This window comes from Danio rerio, chromosome 3, assembly GCF_052040795.2.
Source record: "Danio rerio strain M-AB ecotype USA chromosome 3, GRCz13ab, whole genome shotgun sequence".
Taxonomy (NCBI): Eukaryota; Metazoa; Chordata; class Actinopteri; order Cypriniformes; family Danionidae; genus Danio; species Danio rerio.
In genome coordinates, this window is record NC_141023.1 from 21,588,202 (window position 1) to 21,610,468 (window position 22,267).

The window sequence follows — 22,267 nt, forward strand, 5'->3', positions numbered from 1 at the left end:
GTGTTGGCAGTCAGGATATTTTAGACATCCATATGAAATTTAAACCAATGATAAACTAGAGTATGTGCCAATGTTTCCTGCTAGCTGTAATGAACACACAAGTCACAAATGACACCCTACACAGTTTTTTTTTTTTTGTTTGTTTGTTTAAGAAAAATAAATAATTTATAGTTATTTTGTCATTCAGCATCTTTTAATAAAATGGGCTTAAAACTGCATGTGTTGAGATTTCTGAAAACAAATACTGTAATAAATAAATTATTTACTCGAAGGATTCACAGGTAGAATTTTGCATCAAACTTTCCAGCTTGTGTTCTTAATTAAATGTTCTTGTTTTGTCAGGTCGAGGATCTCTCTGATGTCACTTTCTCCCAGCTTCACCTTCCATTACAGGAGCAAGAGCGCTCTCGCTGGAGTTGGACTGCCAGCAACATCGCAAAGAGGAGAGGCAGCAGGTGGGAAACAGAACTTAAACTAGTTTTTATCCTTTTTAAGTGATGAGCGCAACTCTTTTCATCTGATGAACAACTTTGTGGTGTGTAGCTGACTGCTGATTTTTGCACTTCATGATGGCAGCTGATCTGTTGAAAGAAAGCTGGCACTTTTAAACTCCAGAGATTAAAGTTGCTGCACAAAATGACAACAGGCTGGTCGCTTGCAACAGTGTTACGAGAAGTTATTAAGCAACGGACATTACAGAAATGTCGCATGGTAATATTTTTCTCCACAGGTCATACAAGTCTGTGGATGGACGGACAACCCCCTTACTGTGCGGCACCAACCCCTCCACACCACAGCCCTCGTCTCCAGACACGCCGCATTTCCACCTGCTGCATGAGTACAGCTCAGTGGCGTCTCCCACCAGCCCAGCCAGCCCAGAGATGCTGATGCTGACCGGCCTGCACACACCGGCCTCCAGAGACTCGCACCGGCTGCTGTCCAATGAGGACACGCGCTGTTCCACACCAGATACCATTGAGGAGATGGTAGGCCTCTTATGTGAAAGTGATGCAGTTATTCAAATGAATGGGAATCCCCATACTTTTAGATATTAAGCATTCAGTTGCAGAAAACAAGTTAACACTGCCGTTTATTTGGACTGCATTCTTTATCCGTGCAACATATGCCTTCATTTTCAGTAATGCCATTGTGTATTTTTAGACCTACTATTGGTATAATATGAAAAGGCTTGACAGATTTTTTGTGAGTTTTTGTTAAAGCAAGCAGTTTAACATTGAACTTGCAGCATCCAGTTAAAGGTCCCATGAAGTGCTTCGAAATGGGAATTTTTTAAATTAATCTCAACTGAAAAACATTGAGAGGGTGGGACATATAGTGAGGCAAGGCCCGTTTATTTTTATAGCACATTTACAATAATATATTTATATAGCACATACACAATGGTAGTTCAGTGCTTTACATAAACAGGAATAAAAACTAGTATAAGAATAAAAATGTAAATTGTTAAATAGGTTTTATAATAATAAAAAAAGAGAATGTAGCTCCTCCCCTTTAAAAAAAAACAGCCAATAGCATTTAGTTTTTATCACAGCTCAAGCGCTTCAAATGAAAAGCAAATGATAAGTGTCTTTAAGGGGGTGGGGCATGTCAGATACTAGAAAGCATTTGATTGATCAGGATTTAATGAGAAACTTGAGTATGAGGTGGCGTGAAAAAAAAAAACTTTTATTTATTTAGGCGGAAGTGAAATATTGCAAGCTTTGGATATTTATATCAGTTCTATATTTTCTATACACTTATTATGTCAATGTTTTGGAGCACATTAATGCCGAGTTCAATCTGCATGATTTTCAAAGTAGTCATGTCACAAATGTTTTCACATTGCATGATTATCTAGGGTAGTGTTCCGTCGCTGCTTTGATTACACTGCTAGATGGATCAGTGACAGTGGGCTTCACACTGCATGACTTTAAGAATCGCCAACAATGTTGCCTCGGTCCATCTCACAACCAAACACTTGTGAGAAGTGACATAGAAACAGTGCGAGGTCACTTAGTATATATTTTGTTATAAATTACACAACTTCTCCCCAATCTCCTGCTGACCTGCAGATACCCAGACTATTGGATGCTGCTCTCTCATTGGCTGTAGGTAATCGCAAATGTTATTTTCAATCAGAACATATTTCACACAACATGATTTTAAATCATTAACAGATCCAGATGTTTAGCACACCAAATGGGCGTCGCCAACTCATTGGCGATGAGTTCACACTGTGTGATTGTTACTCACATGAACGAGCAATGATTTGTTGAACTCCGCAAAAGCTAATAGAAATCCTTAAAACTAACAAACTTAAGCTAACACCTACAAATGTCTATTGTAATTTCACAGGACATTTAATAACTAAACATAAAGACGTCCAGCACCTTGTCATACTCTCATTGAAGATAGTTCAAAAATGTGCTGCCCCTGAGCAAAAACAAACTGTTGGACACACTGATTTATATGTATAAAAATGTCATCTTGACGCATTAAAAACAACCAAAAAAAATTGTTTGCCAGATATGTGACCTTTAGGTGCAGTTGTCTCCAATTTGCTTCTGCTTATAATCACTTGGTGTGCCTCTGTTTGTTTTCCAGACTCCCCAGCCGGTACAGCCATGGGAACGTCGGACTTTTCCACTGGATGTGGAGCCGCAACAGGAAGTTGAAATCCATCTCAGTCCAACTGGCGAGAGGCAATGCAGGACCATTCGACGGGTGTCCGGCTGTAGGTCGTCCAAGTCGGAGTCCGACACTGGGCCTTCGTCGCCCCTCTGCGATGACGGCACAAAGCAGAAACCAACCAACCCACCCAAACCTACTCACCGATGAAGCCTAGACTCTGCTCACCCGCCAATCCCCCCCAATCATCCACCAGCTTTCAGAAACTCCTAAAACAGCAGCAACGTAGACGGAAAAAAACAACAACCAAACGAATGAAAGTCCCTGTTGTTTGATATTCAAACATCAGTAAATTCTTTCACGGTTTTTAGTGAATTGTATGGAGATATATATATAAAGAGACGCGTTTTAATTTCGGGTCACTTGAGAATCAAATTGATTAGGATAATAAAAAGAAATTAAATATGAAAAAGAAGGAAAGATTAGCTTGAGGGCTAAACCAAGATAAGAAGCTCCTACACCTTTCGTCTATTGCAGAAGAGCACTTTCCCCTAAGCTTGCTGATCAATCTGAGGGGCTCCGCTTGCGTTGTGTTTTCAGTATACCATCAGAAATTACCCATTTAGCCTCACGGTTTATACCGGAGTGATAAAACACCAAAATAAAGCCAATAATAATGATTACAAGAGACTTGCACAATGGCGCCAATGCCTCTCTTTGTTCTCTCTGTGTGAAAGCACTTCCTTTTCTCTCCACATTCCCTTCATATTACTGCATAGGTTTCTCATGTCTGGAATTTTGGATAAATTACAGCTTCTGCTTTCATTTGTGTCTCACGTTCTCTTGTATGCCATGGCCCGTTTCTGTCGGAGCGAAAGAGAGAGCAGGTGTCTTCATCACAACCCTGTTGCTTTCTAAATAATGTCTGATTAGAGCACTTTATCGGTCTCTCTTGCACGACACTATTGTCGGTGACCCAACAATCAGCACCCAAATAAACATGCGCAGGCCGCTAATATTGAACACTCGATTGCACTGTTGCTTAGCATTGTGGCCCTTTCTCCTGTGAGCTTGCATTAATGTGAGTTTTGAAGCACTTGACGTTGCTATGCATGATCAGGTTAGTCCAGAGAATATGCAATCACTCCAGTATAAACTGAAAAGTGCTGTCCTTTGTTTTGTTTTTGAGTGTGTGTGTGTGTGTGTGTGTGTGTGTGTCTCCTGGCCTCATTTATAAAAGCTCCACCATTGGTTTAAAATATGTCTTGTTTAATAAAACACAATCTGCAATACCCTACAGCAGAGCTGTCCAAACTTGGTATTGGAGGGCCGGTGTCCTGCTGAGTTTAGCTCTCACTTCCTTCAACACACCTGTCAAGAAGTTTCTAGTATATCTAGTAAGAGCTCTATTTGCTGCTTCAGGTGTGATTGATTAGGGTTGGAGCTAAACTCTCCAGTACACCGGCCCTCCAGGACTGAGTTTGGACACCCCTGTCCTACAGCAATGGTCTCAAACTCAGTTCCTGTAGGGCCGCAGCTCTACATAGTGAAATTCCTACTACCTCCAACTCACACTAGTTTATAGTAGTCTTGAACACCTTGATTAGTTAGATCTGCTGTGTTTGATTTGGGTTGGAACAAAACTATGCAGAGCTGCGACCCTCAAGGAATTTAGTTTGGACACCCCTGCTCTACAGCAATGGCCTCAAGCTCATTTCCTGAGCTCTGCATAGTTTACCTCTGCCAACTCACACCGGCTTAATAGTCTCGAGTAGTCATGAACACCTTTATTAGTTGGATCAGCTGTGTTTGATTAGGGTTAAAAAAAACTAGGCAGAGCTGCGGTTCTCCAGGAATTGAGTTTGAGACCTAGGCCTAACAGCAGGGGTGTCCAAACTTAGTCCTGGAGAGCTAGTGTCCTGCTAAGTTTAGTTCCAACCCTAATCAGACACACCTGGGCTAGCTAATCAAGCTTTCTAAAAACATCCTTGCAGGTGTGTTGAGGCAAGTTGGAGCTAAAATCTGCAGGGCACTGGCCCTCCAGGACTGAATTCGGACACCCCAGCCATCTTCAAATACCGTAACGTGATGTTTAAGTAAGAAAGTGCTTGACAGAAAAGGACTTGGCAAGTTTTCATTCGTTGGCTCCCTCAGTTGCTGTCGTTCACAACCCCGTTATTATTTTTTTTTCATGACTAGGAATGATTTCGGTTTGTTCCCAGGTCAGTTGAGTCACTGCTTGCAACTCCTTCCTGTTATTTTAACTAATGCGAATGTACAAGTCTAATAGCGGACACAAGTTACTTATGAGTTTTATAAGTAGCTTCTCTGTATCTGTCGTTACATAATTCTAGCTATTGTAGCCATTTGTTCTTGTTTAAGGGATGTCATGTAAACCAGAAATCCTTAATATATTCCTTTATAACTCACTGGAGTGTAACTTCATCCATAGCGTCATTGAAATCTCGTTTTTTTTTCTTGTTTTTTTTCTTGTTTTGAGGTTGTGTGGCAAATCATAAGGGGACCATCCGCAACTGTCCCGTTTCCTGCTGAGAAACCCGTCACCCCATTCATTCTTAATATCATTAATAATTATGGTTCTCTGTGGGGGTCTGTGTACTTATCAGGCAAATGTACCATAAGGTTTGACTAGCTTTCAAAAGCCAATATTGTATCGTGTGAGTTATTTTCATACTTTGAATTTCATATGTGGTGAATGAGGGTTGGGTGAGTCTGGTATATCCTTTAGCATGTAATAGTTTGTACAAAAAGACAACATCAAAAAAAAAAGTTTATTTTGTACATACCTTGTTTGATTCTTTACTGTGTTTGTTGTTCAGGCTGTAGCTGTCCTGATTGTCTAGGGAGAAGACACATGAGAATATTTAACACTTTCTTTATGCAGAGGCAACGAGTAAAAAGAAAAAAAAAGTTTATCGATAATTGATCTGACAGGAACATTTGTGCTTCTCAAATTAAAAGTGAAATATATTGTACTTGAATGTCTTCTGTCTTTCTGTTTTAGGAAAAATGGTTTATCATCAGGTTCATAAATGAAGCAAGTTTTGTCTGATTAACGGATTAATCAATTTTCAATTTAGAAATCAAGTGAATGTTCAGGGTTTATCTGCACTGTAATCATCGCCTGAACTCCCAGATAAAGGCCACTCATTTAAAACTACTACTAAACATTCAAAAGGATGCTAAAGACCAGGTATGATAAATCTATTCAAATAAGAAAAAGTATCACACTCTTAGTTTTCCTTTATTTTTAATTTTAGATGTCTTGCTTCAAGCCAGAGCAACAATACCTCTGGTTAATCTCCCCCCTCCCCCTTTCCAAATTGGTAGGTAAAGTTGTGCTTGCTTGGATTATTGGCCAAATTTAAAGTTGAACATTTTTGTAAAGTTGTGTCATGGTGGCACAGTGGGTAGCACAGTCACCTCACAGCAAGAAGGTCGCTGGTTCGAGCCCAGGTTGAGGCTGTTGCCATTACTGTGTGGAGTTTGCATGCTCTCCCTGTGTTCATGTGGGTTTCCCCAGGTGCTCCAGCTTACCTCACAAGTCCAAAGATATAGGTGAATTAGGTAAGATGAATTGACTGTAGTGTATGTGTGTGATTGAGTGTTTATGGATGTTTCCCAGTGATGGGTTGCAGCTGGAAGGGCATCTGCTGTGTAAAATACATGCTGCGGTTAATTCCGCTGTGGTGACCCTGGATTAAGCCAAAAGAAAATGAATATTGAATTGTAATCAATATATTTGTAGTTAGACCAAGTCTTTTTCCAGAATAGCTCGGAAAGTCTTGTAAATTCATTGATTTAAAAAGAAAGGATCGCCTACAGGAGATGTTAATCTCATAAAACCTTTGAAATCCTAACTGGTTGTTAGTTATTACGTAATTGTTAGCTAATAGCTTTACTGCATTTCTTGCCAGTGTTTTCATAAATTCTTTAAATTGACTATGAAACAGATTTATTCCATGGTTATTTTGATTCTGTTAATAGATAGCCTAAATGACCCCTTTAACACTTATCTAAAAACTATTTAAATGTTAAATTAAACAAAATATATATGCATTTGTATTGCAGCGTATAGCTAAACAATGCAAGTAGGCCAACAACAAATAACTAACCAAGTAGAACACCTTATTTTTATTAAATTCTGCCCATGATTTAATCTGACTTTACAATAGGCCTGTATTTAAGGGTGTGAATGGGGTGTATGCACACTGACTTTTAATTTCAGTCAGCCAGCCCCAGGGCTTCCGGTTTATTGTCTTTCTATACAAAACTGCTGCATTTAAGATCTGATTTGAAAAAAAACAGTCATCTTCACTGCCTGGCTGAGATGCGATATAAAGTGGGTCCAGACCAAACAAGAAGCACTGCATTAAATTACATTTTTCTATGCCATTTCTTTGAAAAATGGACATTAATTTTACTGCAGTATTTTCAATGGAGTTTCTGCACTAGCCTGTTGATAATGACGGCGCCTGTGTTTAAAAGGTTTTTCGTCTCTTTAATGCTTTAACAAGCAAATGGATGCTTAAGTTTATTTAACTGATTTGAATTAAATAAGAACATCAATGCTGTAAAATGAGTCTTATTGAAAATAGTCACAAATCTTTCACCGAAAGTTCATTATTGGCTGAAATACTAGCCGTGCAGCTTATAGTCCATTACAGGGTGGTCTGACCCCCTCTAATATATGCTTGATCCTCCCTGAAGGACATCAAAATTAAATTTAATGTGGGAGTCTGCCCTTTAGTGGTTAAGAAATAGTTTTCTCTGATTTATATCTTAATATTAATGTTTACAATAATAAATAACTTCAATGTACATTTGTTTAATATACAGGTTTGCGCCAAAAATATTAAATCATCGATTTGAAACCGGCAAATCTAGTATTCAAAATGTTCACAAAACTTTTTTCTTTTAAAAATGTGTTTGTAGGTGTCTAAATCTAGATACATAGTTTGTATTTGATTATTCACTGGCTTCCACATGGAAGTTATGTACAATACGAACGTGTTTCTTAGTCATCCATTAGGTGCCAGAAAGCAAACCTTTCACTGTTTTATTTATTTATTTATTTATCACAAATGTCATTAAGAACCACTCAATATCCCTCAAAACACTGAAAAAATAGAACAAGTTTGATGACAAACTTAGTTATTAAATTAGGCAAATATAAAAGTTTGGTTCAATGAGGCATATTACTGAACATAGCATAACAACTTGACCCCCAATCGTCAATGTATAATTCGCACCCTGCCTGGACGTACACATTTGTACGTATTTTTTTTTTCTAAGTGCATTTTTTACCCCCTATTATCTAGAAATCGAAGTCACACACTTAACCTTCACAGTCCAAAGTGACCGAAGACGTGTAACGCAACTAGGCTACACCTGACCAAACGATGTTGCATCCGTTTGTTTCACGAGAAAACGAGACCAAAAGTAAAACAAAGGACAGGTAAAGCAGTTTAATACGGACTTTATTTCCAAATTCACGTTTACAGCAAGGAGTATCAGTGTAAACCAATTAATAAAACACATTACGATAAGGACAATCACAACTGTCAAGCTAGAATGAGGAACCGCGATGAGAAGAGCAGAGGCGGGAAATGAAACTGAGGAGAAAAGGTGGGACTCGTTAACGGATTACCGAACCGTTGAAACACAGCTAAAGGGCAGAATTACTCGAAAAACCTTTCCCCCAGTGCCACGTTTACACGGTTTATCTTTTAAAAGTCTGTTCTAAACCTTAACCCACAAGTCTAAATGCTCAGGTTTATGTTAGCAGCATGCTGTATTCAGGACGTCATATCGGGTTACAGCAATATCCGTCTGAAGCTTGTCGTTTTACTGATAGTGTGGATTCTGGATGCAAATTTAACCGTTGCTCTACCTATATATTTCCTCCCCGTTTCATTTAAACACAAGATAGCCTATACATCTTAAGAAGTAGCGTAGTTTGAGGCAGCTGTTGCTTCAAACCAGTGCATTCATTTTCAAATGAGCAACGCACTGCAGGTATAAAATAAAAAGCCTAGTAGTATCAGATCGTCTAAACGCATTCGTACATTTTTTTTACATCGTCCACACAACACTATTAGAAAAAGAGTGCAACATAAACCTGGATTTTAGCAGGTAGCTTTGTTCCTTGTATCTTTCCTCCACTTTTTTCTCTTTCTTTACATATTTAAATATTGGTTGACGCTATAGTAAAGGTTATTGGACAGGGACGTGGTGACTGGCTACTATCAAGGAGACCATGGGTGAAGTTCATAGCATGCTGGGGAAATGTGCAGGGTGTGAGAGTTGTGATTTGGACTGAAGGGGGAGCTCGGCTATGTGTTAAATAATGTCATTTTTTCACACCAAATGGATCAGCTCTGTGCTGATGGACTAGACTGAATCTGTACTAGACCGGAGAGAATCTTTAAAACTGGTTTCTGAAATGAAGCTGATGGAAACAGGGGAGGCACTTCTCAGCTGTCTGTTCTCAATATGAGATTTCTCTGTGTGGTGTTGTTTTTATTGAGTCTGATGTCCATTCATGCATTCTTTGGAAAAACATTTTAAATGCAGAGGCTGAAATCCACTGATACAGAAGCATTGTTGCCATTGAGCGTTGGGGTCAGTTAACAAAAAGCTGATTGATGGTGCTTGTGCAGGGCAAACAGAGCTCAACAATAAGGATGGCAAAGTGATCTTGAGGTCTTTTTTTTTACACTAAATCTTAATCTTGATGCTGGATACCTTTTTTTATTACTCTTTCTAATATCATAAATGTTTAATCAACCTCTTTTTTGCACTCAACATTAAAACATTTACTGTGCTTAATGTAGTTAAGTCATGCACTTATTGTCATTTAATTGTAGACAGAACAGGCCTGTAGCCAGAAGGGGTGGTCAGGTGGTTTGAAAGACCACTGACAAAGTCCGGAATTTGGCCCGTACAGTATATGAGATAATTTATGAGACTCGCTGCTCGCTGCAGAGCCACTTTAGCTCCAATGAGTGGAAGCTTGAGCTCTCCCGTGACATCACTTGTATAAGTGCAGCAAGGAGGAGCTGGACCTCAGCTCTGCCCTAGTGGCTCTGCAGCGAGTATCACTTGATTAAATTTCTAATTATACAAATTCAGACTGAAGAAATGAGCTGGCCAGTTTGTTGTTTACCTACAGGCTACAGTTTGTAATGTTTTTAGTTGTTTTTTATTAACTTTTAGCAGACTCCTAATTGTTTTTTAGTGATGCATGATGATAAACTTGTATTTTAAATAAGTATTTTTTATACTACTTTATTCAATTCTTTTATAAAAAAAAAAAAATCTAACCTCAACATGATTTATAAAACTGTAATTATTTAGTTTAAATGCTCATTTATAAATAAACCCTGTGGTAAAACAGTATGGTAAGCACTTTTGTTGCATCAAAAAGTGTGGTTATGATCAGAGTCCGGCAAGCTAATGCAGCAAAGATTAGTGCTTAAAATTTCCCTAAAATGCAGTATTTGAACTTCATAATTTAATAGAAATTGAGGAGAATAACTGCAAAAAGCTCCACTTTTTGAGAAAAAGAAAACCGATCATCCTTTGATTTTATTTCTTTTAAAGAAAACATTTGATATTGATATCAAATTATATCAAATATCAGACTTTGATATTATTTTCTGCTGGATTCCTGGTCATATAAGATTCATTAGAAACAAACGTGCAGATAAAAAAGCCTAAGGAAGCCCTACAGTTGGAGATCACAGAATGTAAAATTCCTGTGTCTGATGGAATGTAAATCTATTTATTAATAAGAAATGGCGAATGGGATGGATGTAGAAATAAATTGTATGAAGTGAATTCATTTGTAAATGAAAGAAACAATCAGCATTTTGAAAGTAGACACATGACCGGGTTGTACATACGAGATGTAGAATCGGACACTCAAGCCTAACACGCGCATATTTATTGAAAGGGGAAGAAAAACCTTTTTGTGACTTAAGAAGGTTTTTATTCATGAAATAATTGAAGTGAAATGTTTAAAAAGGTGCCTTCTGGAGCAATTATCTATCTTTAATCAAACTAAAAGATTGTATATGACTTGTTTCAGTGTTGTTGCTATTTGTTTTTTGTTCAATGTATGTTTGTTTATATGTTTTGCCATGATTATAGCCAATGCTGCTGAAATGGCATTAAAACATAAATAATTACATTTTAAGGAAAAAAAGAACCACCCCTTCTAATAGGCTGGCTACTGGCCTGCAGGATCGGTTGGTTTTAAACCAAAAAGATGCATTGCTTTGAATTTTTTATGAAAACAGTTGACGTATGCAATAAATAATAAAAAAAAATAATAACTTAAATATTTGTAAACAAAACACTGCTAAAAATCCAAAAATAAATTATTCAAAAATATATATATTTAAATAAGATCTGTTCCACTCGAGTGGTAGGCAGAAGAGAATCCTTATTGTTGAGCCCTGTCCAACAGCATTAGTTCATTTTTATTTTGACATATATTAACATTTGTTTACTACTACCAAATAGAGGCAAAGCAAGAGGATTTGTTTTTCCATTCAGTGACGCAACCTCCTATGCATTCATCATGGGGGCAGAAAGGCCTGGACAATATGCTGGGATAAAGTACAGAAGCATATTTGTAGTTTGAAAGGACATACAAGAATATTCTGAAAGGAAATGTTTTCTTATTTTGGGTCAAAACACACCACTGGTGTTTTTATACTTTGATCAATGAAATTTGCGTTTGATTTAAGTGACGCAGACTTGTTTATCATTCTTAAATTTGTGTTAAATCATCAAATTCATGGTAACTGCATATTTGCCTTCCCTACTGCTGCATGTCAAAACAGGAGTGCATAAGTTATGGTAAATAAAAACATTCACGATAAGGCAACAAAGCAAATACAGCTCTGAAAGCAAATGTTGTTTCTTTTAAAACCAGGGTATTAAACGGAACAGGTTACTCAGTGCTGTAAATGACCATTTGGATCAATACACCACCAGCTCCTTTTATTTTGTATTTCCCCCCTTTTTTTTTCATTGATGGACTGAGCCAATAACATCAATTCTTGTCCCTCCGTGCCGAGTGGCAAGAATTATTTTACAAGCAGACAAGCTGCTGGGACAACTTTTAGTTGGGAGAAATCCGACAAGCACCTTATTTGAAAGGACTGAAGGAGATACGTTTTAACTTTTTTTTTCTTTCTTTTCTGGATTCGTCAGTAGCCGGAAAGCTCACAGGCCTTGTTTAGCAAGGGAGGCCGAGACCTGATCAGCCAGTGTGGACAGTTGTGGGGAGTCGGTCATGTTGAGGCTGCCGGAGGAAGACACGTTGCTGAGGCGGCGAGGGGATCCGTCCGTGGAAATGTCAGGGGACTTGCAGACGATGTCAGCACCGTGGTCAGTGCGCGCTTTGGCTTGATCACGGAAATTTAGCTTGTGGCTCTCAATCTGATGGGAGAAAAGGTGGAATTTGTATTAAGTTTGATGAACATCAACAGATTTTGCAAACAAAAAAAAAACAAATAAATCAGGTGAATTCAGGACAGTTGTCACTCTAAATCAGAAAAAATGAAGCATCCCACCAAGCAATTTTGTTTATGGATGTTAAATGTGGATGTCTTGGCTAAAACAAAGCTACAGTAAAGTACTCTGTTTTGACTATTGTTTGACATGTTAGATTTTCAATGAGAGCCCAGATTTAGACTTCTTTTAGCCAAGGCATCTATGTTTAGACGTCTATTTGAATTCTTTTAGACATAAAAAAAAAATGCTTGCTTGGATTATATATGATACATTAACAACATTATATATGATACATTATCTATGATAAATTAACAAAAGAAAATTGTTCTTTAAAAAACGGACTGCGTCCTGACCGCAGTCACTATTCTATGTTGTACTGTAAATAAATCTAAATAATCAGTGCTGAAAAATAAAATGTGTCCCTGTTCAATAAAAGTATTTTTGAATCTAAAAGGCTCACTGATCCCACACATTTCGAAATGTCTAATATATTTGATGCTATCCCAGTTTCATTTGCAGTAGCAGCTGAAAGTCATCCAGGTCATACAGTTAGACTGCCTTCTAGTGGACAACCTGAGGTAAGAAGTGTCTTGCATATTTAATGTAGTGTGTGTGTATTAAACCTGCAGCACTAGTTTTCTTTAGGGGATTTACATTGATCATTTGCATTCAAAACAATCATACTGTTTTCTAACATTAGAGCAGGAGTGTCAAATTCTGCTCCTGGGCCGATGTCCTGCAGAATTTACTTTTCTTTTTTCAAAAATGCATTGTGAGTTATGTTTTAGTTTTAGAGACACTCTCCTTTTCCGTCTATTCAATTCAAAATAATGAGAATACTTCCATTGCTGAAATCTAAGCCAGAGCCATCTTGGTTTCTGTCTGTTCCCATGGGGAGCTCATTGTGTGATTCAACGTGACTACATTAGTTTTAATTCTGAAATGTATTTTTAAAAGCTAATTACCTAGGGCGTACTCACATTATGTACAGCTGCCTTTAACTGGGCCGAAGCACGCTTGTCCCACCTCATGTTTCACCCGACGGCCCGCAATCTCATTTCATTCTGCCCTGGGCACGCTTACGTCCTCTGATGCGCTGTTCAGTTAAAGATGCACTCTCGCTCAGCACAGTGAAGATTTCTTTATATTGTTATATTGTTTTAAGTGGTTTGAGATGCAGTGACATGCAGTCAAATATTTCGCCGAAGAGATCAGCCACTTTTGACGCTTATAAACAATTATAAAGTCCTCGTGCTCCAGGAATTAGTAGGTTAGCTAAATTGCGTCTTTAGTAATCTATGACAGTTTGCGTTCATTAAACAGTGAGAATGATTAATAAACACATATGAAACAGTCCTGTAAAAATCACTTCTCGTCTTCAGCTTCTGAGCCCAAGTGAACCGCGTTCTGGCACACCTCTTCCAACCGGACCAGGGCCGGCCAAGAGAACTGCGCCTGAGCACGATTCAGAGCTCTCACACTTCTCAAACGATCTGGGAAACGGGCCTGGGCATGGTTCGGATAGCATAGTGTGAGTACGCCCTAAATGGACAGTGATTTTACTAAACTAAAAGTACAAAAGTAGCAATAATGATGCTTTAAAATTTAAATTAAAGTATATATGGCATGTATAGCTCTGGGTTCTTTTGATGCGTTTTTTCTTTTTAAGTAAATGAAGGTTGTACAGTGCGTTGTTAATTGCAGAGCTCCTTGATTAAAAAAAAAAAAAAACCTGCAAGCTCTAAAAAAAGTAAAGGCTCAGCCAGGTAAGAACAGGTCATTCAAATGTGTTGTAATTCATTACTGTCCTTAAATAAATAAATAAGTAACTAGTTATTTTTGGGAGGGGAGTATTTAATGCATTACTTTCAAAGGTGACTTTCCTTAACACTGCTTATTACAGACCAAACTATATGTAGTGATTATACAGTCCGTCATTTAAATCGAAACCCCATAGTTCCTGTAATATACTTACTGAGGGCCTTTGACTTAACCAGACTGTTGCCTTCAGAGTCGTGAAGGTCAAAGGTCATGTCCACTTCATTAGAGTGAACAGCATCCCCATTATAGGAAGCATTTGCGGCCTGCGGCTCTGCTTCCTTCTCCTTCTCCCTCTACAGCATGGGACGCCACATAGTTCATAGGGTTATGGGTAAACAAAACAAAATGGATTGGGATACAAATTGTGAAATGAGGTTATGAAGTGATTCAAAACAATCGCAGTAGAAGGAATGCAGAGAGAGGGGATGAAGCTGTCTCAGTGCTCTCAGTGTAAGAGTGCAGATCTTCTTTTGGGTCAAGTAATAATATCCATCAATGAATGAACAGTTTCAGACTGCTGGTGAACCAAATATTTGTGCTGATTTATTCATGTGTTTTATATCTATACTTTTTATATTAGTCAAAAATAGGAAAGCATCAAGTTTAATCGGGCATTTATTTTTATCAAAAACTTTAGTATTGTTTTTTGCTTTAGTTTGCATGTTTACAAAACAAACTGTATTTTTGTTATTAATTAATGTGCTAATTTTTTTATGTATATTAGTTTTATATACAGTTGAAGTCAGAATTATTAGCCCCCATTGAATTTTTTTTCCTTTCCCAATATTTCCCAAATTATGTGCAACAAAGCAAGGAAAATTTTCAGAGTATGTCTGATAATATTATTTTTTCTGGAGAGTCTTATTTGTTTAATTTCAGCTAGAATAAAAGCAGTTTTTAATTTTTTAAAACCATATTAAGGTCAATGTTATTAACACTCTTAAGCTAAAAATAGATCTAAATCTTTAAATTTAAAAATTGTTTTAGTATATGCTTGTTCAGTTAATGTGAAAACTTCACTAGACTTTATATAGCTCACTTCTTGCCTATAATCTCTAGCAGTCAACTCTAGACCAGTAGTGCAAATATTTAGAGAAATTCTCTTCACTAGTATTTATTTAGTCTTTATATTTGACTACATTTAGTCATATAGCTATATTTAGGCCCAATCCCAATTCTACTTCTGTACGTCATCATATGTCATCACGATCTCATGCTTTTTTGGTGTTTATCTGAATCACTGAAGGAAACAATATGATGTTATCATAACGCTCTAATGTGGCAATAAGATCGTAGCTGTACTGCGCATTTACACAGTGACTATATTCATCTATGTAAACACACCTAAAACAACATTAACATTATAGCAGACACTGTAAAAAGCTCATTTTCAGCCACTAGACTTTCCTGACAGGGTATTGCAGTGTCATCGAGTGTTAGAATGTTGTGGGACTGCTATACAGGAGTTATAATTATGCATTATATATTGCAAAATTTAGCGGTTTTTATTTTAGCTTTTTTTTTTTTTTTTTAAAGCATGACAGTAAAACACGAACGCCATTATGAATTTATTCAAACATATGATTGTTTGTTGTAAAAATATATAATAATGACAAAAAATACTAATTTGCAGATCTCTTTACTTTCATGTACAGCTATCCTGCCGTTGTGGCTGGTGTTTTCTATTTCTTACCCCTTGGTCCTGAAAAATCTTTGTTCGAAGGGGTATCTACCCCTTCCGCTTAGTCCTACACTTTCAAGCTAAAGAGAATTGAGACTCCTCTTCACAGGTACGGGGAAAACAAAGGGTAGGGATAAGGGGAAGGGGTAGAATTGCGATTGGGCCTTAGTGTATATGAAGATAGACGCATTTTTAAAAAGGTTGTGCAGTTGTACTCTTCAATAAAATGTGATTTCTAAAAATTAATGAAAACCCTCAGTTTTAGTAAGCTACATGAATCTTTTTCTAATTGCACATTTTAATAAACACAAAAAAAAAAACATTAATATCTGAAAATGACTGTTTAGTAATTATCTGGTTACATCTAATGGTAATTATCTGTTTTTGCAAATAAAAATATTTAAACAACTGTAACTTAAAGACAGAGCCACAATTTGTTCAGTAAATCACTGTTTAATTAAGAAAATCTAGTTTTCCTAACTGCCGTACGGTAAAATGTATAGTATTGCCATATGTTAATGTTGAATTGAATGAAACTTTGTAAATGTCTTGAACTTGTTTATAAAAAATGTAATCTGCAATTTTGAAGTTTCAGGATTTAATATAGACTACCTGACATAAGTCTTGTCGTTGATCCCAGTTGTAAGAGCAACAAATAATAACTGAACTTCTAGTTGATCATTTCGAAAAACTGGCAGAAGGTTTTTCCAATGAATCATCTACTGAACTGCATCCTAATCATCACAAATACTGCAGAAGACCAATTGAAACCCACATGGACCCAAGATTCTCAGAGAATTAAGTCAAGTTTGGTGAAGGAAAAATCATGGTTTGGGGTTACATTCAGTATGGGGATGTGCAAGAGATCTGCCGAGTGGATGGCAACATCAACAGCATTCATATCAACACATTTGTGCTGCCCATTACATTAAAAACCACAGGGTAGCGCTCCTTCGCATACTTCAGCCTCCACATCAAAGTTCCTGAAAGCAAAGAAGGTCAAGGTGCTCCAGCGTTGGCCAGCCACGTCACCGGACTTGACCATTATTGAGCATATCTGGGTTAAGATGGAGGAGGCATTGAAGATGAATCCAAAGAATCTTGATGAACTCTGGGAGCTTTCTTTGCCATATCAGATAACTTCATTAATAAGTTATTTGAGTTATTGCTGAGATGTATGGATGCAGTCCTCTAAGCTCATGGGAGTCAAACAATATATTAACTTTATAAATGACTTTATATTCTATACTGTACATCATTTCTATTAAGTGACAAGACTTTTGTCTAAGCAAAGTCAGACCTTACTGTCATAATTAAATAATTAAAAATCAAGGAATGATCATATTGTATTTTGGTAAAATAAGCATAATCTGGAGGCCTTTGTCTTTCATATAAGCCACTTCTAATACCAAATGATCAACTTGAAGTCAAGTTATTATTTGTTGTTCCTAAAACTTGGATAGGCGACAAGACTTTTGTCAGGTAGTGTAGGCTTGTTCGTGTTTATGTGATGCCGATATTTCTTAGATCAGCACTCATACTTAATTCCAGAACATGTTTGAATTTGACTGCATGAAAGTAGCACTCAGCCAGCATTTTTTAGTGACAGTATGTGTGATTAAAGAGACACATGAGCTGAAGATTACTGTATGGAAAAATAGTGAGCACTAGTAAGTGATCTTGAAAATGTGCTCAATAGAGAGAGAAGGTAAAGGAGAGCAGGAAACCCAGCTGCGGTTCTGTCACCCTAATGATTCAGTTCTGATTCATTTTAATTGAGATTAAATGAAGGCTGCAGATCTTTATAAAGAGTTGATGTGCTTGCTTTTGATTTGTTTTTCTCTTCAGACAAACACAGGAGTTATTCAGTTCACTTTTTGCTAAATGAAGAGCAGCCTGAACATTCTGAACATTTCCTTTTGATTTCCATGGAAGACAGAAAGTCGTGCAGGTTTGGAACAAAACAAGGATGAGAAAACGATGACAGAATTGAACATTTTGGCTGAAAAATTAACCAACAACTGCTCTAGATTAGCTGCTTTTTCAGTGTTTTAATAAACAGTCCAATTAAAACAGCAGATCTAAGAGGGAACTCAAAGAAATAGGTAACAATCTGTGCAAAATGAGTATACTAAAGTCTGGCAGGCAGGCAGATCTGAGAGAGAACTCAAAGAAATAGGCAACAATCTGCGCAAAAGAAGTACACTGAAGTCTGGCAGGCAGGAGAAAGCATGCTGACCATGAAGGAGAGTTTAAAGCAAATACGGCACATATAATATTACATAAAATTCTGTAGTGTTGTGCATTGTATTATTGTAGTGAATGAATTCATACATCCACCATAAAAGGGCAGCTCATCTAAAAATGAAAATTCTGTCACCATTTACTCACCCTTTACTTGTTCCAAACCTTTACAGGTTTCTTTCTTCTGCTGAGCACAAAATAAGATATTTTAAAAAATGTTGAAAACCTGTAACCATTGACTTATATAGTATTTGTCTTTCCAACTCTTGAAGTCAATGATTACAGGCTTTCTTTAAAAGATCTTTTGTGTTCTACATAAGAAAGAAACTCAAAGTCTGGAAGCACTTGAGGGTAAGTAAAATAGTGAGTACATTTTCATTTTTAGGTGAACTATTTTTTTAAGTAATCCAACGCAATTAATGCAACACAGTATTGCACTTTTGAAACTCAAATATCAATGCTTTTGTTTAATAACGTAAAATCCATACCCTCCTCTGTCCACCCCCAGGGACATGTCCAATGTTTTCCAGAGATCCAACCTTTGACTGGGCTTTGAAATCCAACTTCTCAGATTTGATCTCGACATTTCCACCCCCTAAAATACATGTAAAAGTGTAAAAATTCACAATTAGTCAAGTGAGGTAAGGTGGATACACTGACTTTTTTTGAAAGGGTTTAAGCCTAATCCGTCTAACTTTCATTTTAAATTCAGTTTTCTTATATGATCTGATTGAAATCTCACCCGGTTTGTGATGAATGTTGGCCTTGGAGCCGCACTTTGACTGGACGTTGCTTAGGTCGATCTTTTTGTGCACAATCTGAATCTGAAGCATAAGAAGCAAATATCATCAGTCATCAGCCAAAAAGAAAATGCTTTTGGAGCTGATGATTGGTTGTAGGAAGATGACCATTAATCACAACAACAGGGTTCGTAGGATCTTGCTGCCACTGAGAGCTACCTCAAAATTGATATAAATTCCATTTGCTGTGCCCATGCTTCATGCAAATTCAATGAGAGGCGTATTTCAATGTGGAAAAAAGTGAACATGGCATTTATACCAGATTGTATTCATGTTCAGATTCTTTCTCAAAGAACCTTACTTGGCTATTACACTTTTTTAAATATATACCCTTTTAAATAAGATTTAAGCCATGGAAAGTCAGAAAGAGATTCGCTCAATGTTGTGCAAAAGGAGGAGACTGTAATGGAAAAAAAAGTTGTATCTTATTTTTGGTTTCAGATAAAACTAGGTTTCTGAAGGCAAAAGCAGCACTTGTGAGACAGCAAAAAATGTTCAAGTGCAGCACTTGGATCTTTACATTCTACATTCACATACAGCTACAAAATGCACCACATGAATGATAACATATAAAGGAAAGTAGCATTTTATCCAAATTAGAAGTTAGAGGAATGGGAAACCAAGCTAACATAAAATTGGCATATCACCATTACTAACTTTTTGTATAAGTGGAAGCTATGGGCTTAAAATAGAGACCACATACGTGACTATTGACCACAAAACCAGTTATAAGTCCCACCTTTTTCTGAATAAATAAGCTTTCTATTGATGTATCACTTATTAGAATAGGATAATATTTGGCCGAGACATATTTACAGTTGAATCAGAATTATTAGCCCTCCTTTGAATTTTTTTCTTTCTTTTTTTAAATATTTCCCAAATGATGTTTAATAAAGCAAGATTTTCACAGTAAGTCTTATAATATTTTTTTCTTCTGGAGAAAGTCTTATCGGTTTTATTTTGGCTAGAATAAAAGTAGTTTTTTATTTTTTAAACACCATTTTAAGGTCAAAATTATTAGCCCCTTTAAGCTATATTTTTGATAGTCTACAGAATTGTTATACAATAACGGGGGCTAATAATTCTGACTTCAACTGTATAATTAATATTATTATTATTATTATTTATTTATTTTGTAAGAGAAATTGATGATTGTTTCTCATACAATGTATTGTTGGCTATTTTCTTAAATATACCCTGGTTTTGTGCTCCAGTGTCACATATAAGCAAGAAATTACATTCAAAACAATGTCTAAATTGGCTGGTTCAAGAAGAAAAATCACAAAAAAGATAAGGAAATACTATGGATTGTAAAACAGCTTGCCTTGCAAATGCTATAACAATGAGCATGCTCATGTTTTTTTAAGCACTCAACTAAAGATCCATAACCCTTGGAGTTTAATGTATATTTAACATCCTGAAACATCTTCCAATCTTCATCTGCAAAGGAATATATCTCCACGCTGAATAGCGGAGAAACATGCATGCACTACACAACAGCTCTTCTGCAATGCAGCAACAACAGTCAACAATCCAGGTGCATCACCACGAGGAACACCAGGTGAGAGGAGACACTAACACTGGGGGAGTCAGGCAAATGCATTCAAACTAGTTTTTGGCAAAGGCATCTAGATGGATGTCCTGGCCATGGACTGACCCGTGCAGGAATGCTGCAGTCTCTAAATTCTAGCCAAACCATCATGGAACTCTAATAGCAAAGCTCGCAGCTAAAGCAAAAGTCACTTCCCATTGTAATGCTTTTTTGTAATGCTGTAATGCAGTCACCTATTGCAGACATGATCAAGAAAGACTTGAGAGATGTTCATAAAGTTTGCATGATTCTACTACTTGGGTAATGTGTTTGCATCTTGCGTTAGTATTAAATGATGCACTTTGAAGAGTTTAGATGCAGAAGCCTCTTAAGTGCCATCTGAAAATGTCTTATAATGAGAATTTTCTCAGCCCACTATGTTTATGTTCAGGTATTTCACTTTAAAGACAATGTAAAAGTAAAGAGCAAAGTAAAATTACTGAACCTCTTTAGATCAGGGGTGGGCAATTAATTTTTCCAAGGTGCCACATTAGACTCTGTTGTGGTTTTAGAGGGTCATAATCTGTGAAACTCTTAGCAAACATTTATAAAAACTCTAAAGTAAAAAAAAAAATGAATCAATTTTACACAAGTATTTTAAAGACCAGCATCACAATTGTGACGACCCATTAATATTAATACCACAGGGTTGTTTGTTTGATTGCTTCACCATAGTTCATTTTTGTTTTTATTCATATATATTTTTACTGTTCAGTGAGCGAATTCTAGCCTGTGTTGGGCTGAACAAGTGCACTTAAGTCAGGTTGAATGTGAAGTGGATATGTGATGTAATGTTTATCACTGAGAGAGGATCTGTATCTGCATTTATTAAATCGTTAATCTGAGGTAATTACTGGGCCCACACTGAATCTGCGTGCGCAGAAATCCCCAAATTTTTTACACATCATTTAGTCTATGTATTTAGTTGTTTAAATATGTGTAAATTTATTTTTCAGTTTTTTAATTAATTTCACTAATATTATTGTGATATAATAATGCTATTATTACAATTTTCATATGATTTATTTACAATGCAGTTTGTGAAGCAATAATTTCTCTCTTTGTTGTTTTATATAGGAGACTTGCTTTGTTTATTAAATAAGTGGACCTAATTGAATTTGCATTGTAAACATTAAATAAAAATTAAAAATGTATAATTTTTTTATTTATTATTAAAAGTTTTTAGATAGGATACTCTTAAAATCCGCAGATTCTTTTTTTTTTTTTTACAAATTTTTCTGCAGAAATAGCAAAAAATGTCTGCATATTCTTGCTGGCCCTGCTTACCTTTATTACTGTGTGATTCCCTACAAAGTGTGAAGCTGCCTTATTTGGTTCCTGTCACATGACTCGTTTTTCCGCTCACAGAACTCTGAAATGTTTTGATTTTTTCAACTTACGGCACTTGGAAAACGTGAGCGTGAAATACCTCATGTGCATCCCCATCCTATTTGCACGCTGAACAAGCACGTCTCTATTTGAAATAACAAAACTAAGCGTCCAAAAGACGCTATGTGAAAGTTACCTTTTATTGACTCGCAATATAAGACCTGCACATTGCAAGGCTCTGTTTGCAGTTTAATTTAAATTAAATAAATACTTTACACAGGCCAACCAAAGAAGTCCATCGTAAAATGCCCAGGTCTGCTTTAAGAGAACGTTTCAGATGGCACTTAGATGCTTTTGCATCTAAACTCTTCATTGACTATGTTAAATATTAATATATACAGTTTTAACTATTTTGGTCATATTGTAAAATGGGATAAATAGAAATATGAATTAATTAATAATTAATTGAACATTTTGAATGCCTAATGTCTAATTTTCCTTATATTTAATCTCAACTCATAGAAATAAATTTAAATATCCAGAGGGAAATGCACTAATTTCCAATAGTTTTATTTTAGTTTTACATTTCATCATTTATATTTCTCATTTATGAATTTCTTTTAT

At 36.5% G+C, this 22,267-nt stretch overlaps 2 protein-coding genes across 50 annotated transcripts in view; one reads left to right on the forward strand and one right to left on the reverse strand.

Moving 5' to 3' along the window:
* Positions 1 to 3,086, forward strand: part of kansl1b (KAT8 regulatory NSL complex subunit 1b) — a 96,994-nt gene extending 93,908 nt beyond the window's left edge. For both annotated transcript variants that reach the window (XM_087244229.1, XM_087244228.1), the window contains 3 exons: positions 343 to 455; positions 731 to 986; positions 2,605 to 3,086. In XM_087244229.1, the coding sequence (XP_087100355.1) occupies positions 343 to 455; positions 731 to 986; positions 2,605 to 2,838 (603 nt within the window). In that variant the 3' untranslated portion in view covers positions 2,839 to 3,086. The remainder of the gene's footprint in view (positions 1 to 342; positions 456 to 730; positions 987 to 2,604) is intronic.
* A 5,026-nt stretch (positions 3,087 to 8,112) lies between these two features.
* Positions 8,113 to 22,267, reverse strand: part of maptb (microtubule-associated protein tau b) — a 56,008-nt gene continuing 41,853 nt past the window's right edge. For 32 of the 48 annotated variants that reach the window (XM_087244274.2, XM_087244264.2, XM_087244249.2 and 29 more), the window contains 3 exons: positions 18,666 to 18,747; positions 18,412 to 18,518; positions 8,113 to 12,102 (listed from right to left, as the gene is read on the reverse strand). In XM_087244274.2, coding sequence (XP_087100400.1) covers positions 11,887 to 12,102; positions 18,412 to 18,518; positions 18,666 to 18,747 — 405 coding nt within the window. In that variant the 3' untranslated portion in view covers positions 8,113 to 11,886. Of the gene's footprint in view, positions 12,103 to 14,152; positions 14,292 to 18,411; positions 18,519 to 18,665; positions 18,748 to 22,267 lie in introns of all 48 variants that reach the window. The other 16 variants (XM_087244253.2, XM_087244239.2, XM_087244251.2 and 13 more) reach the window with 3 other exon arrangements.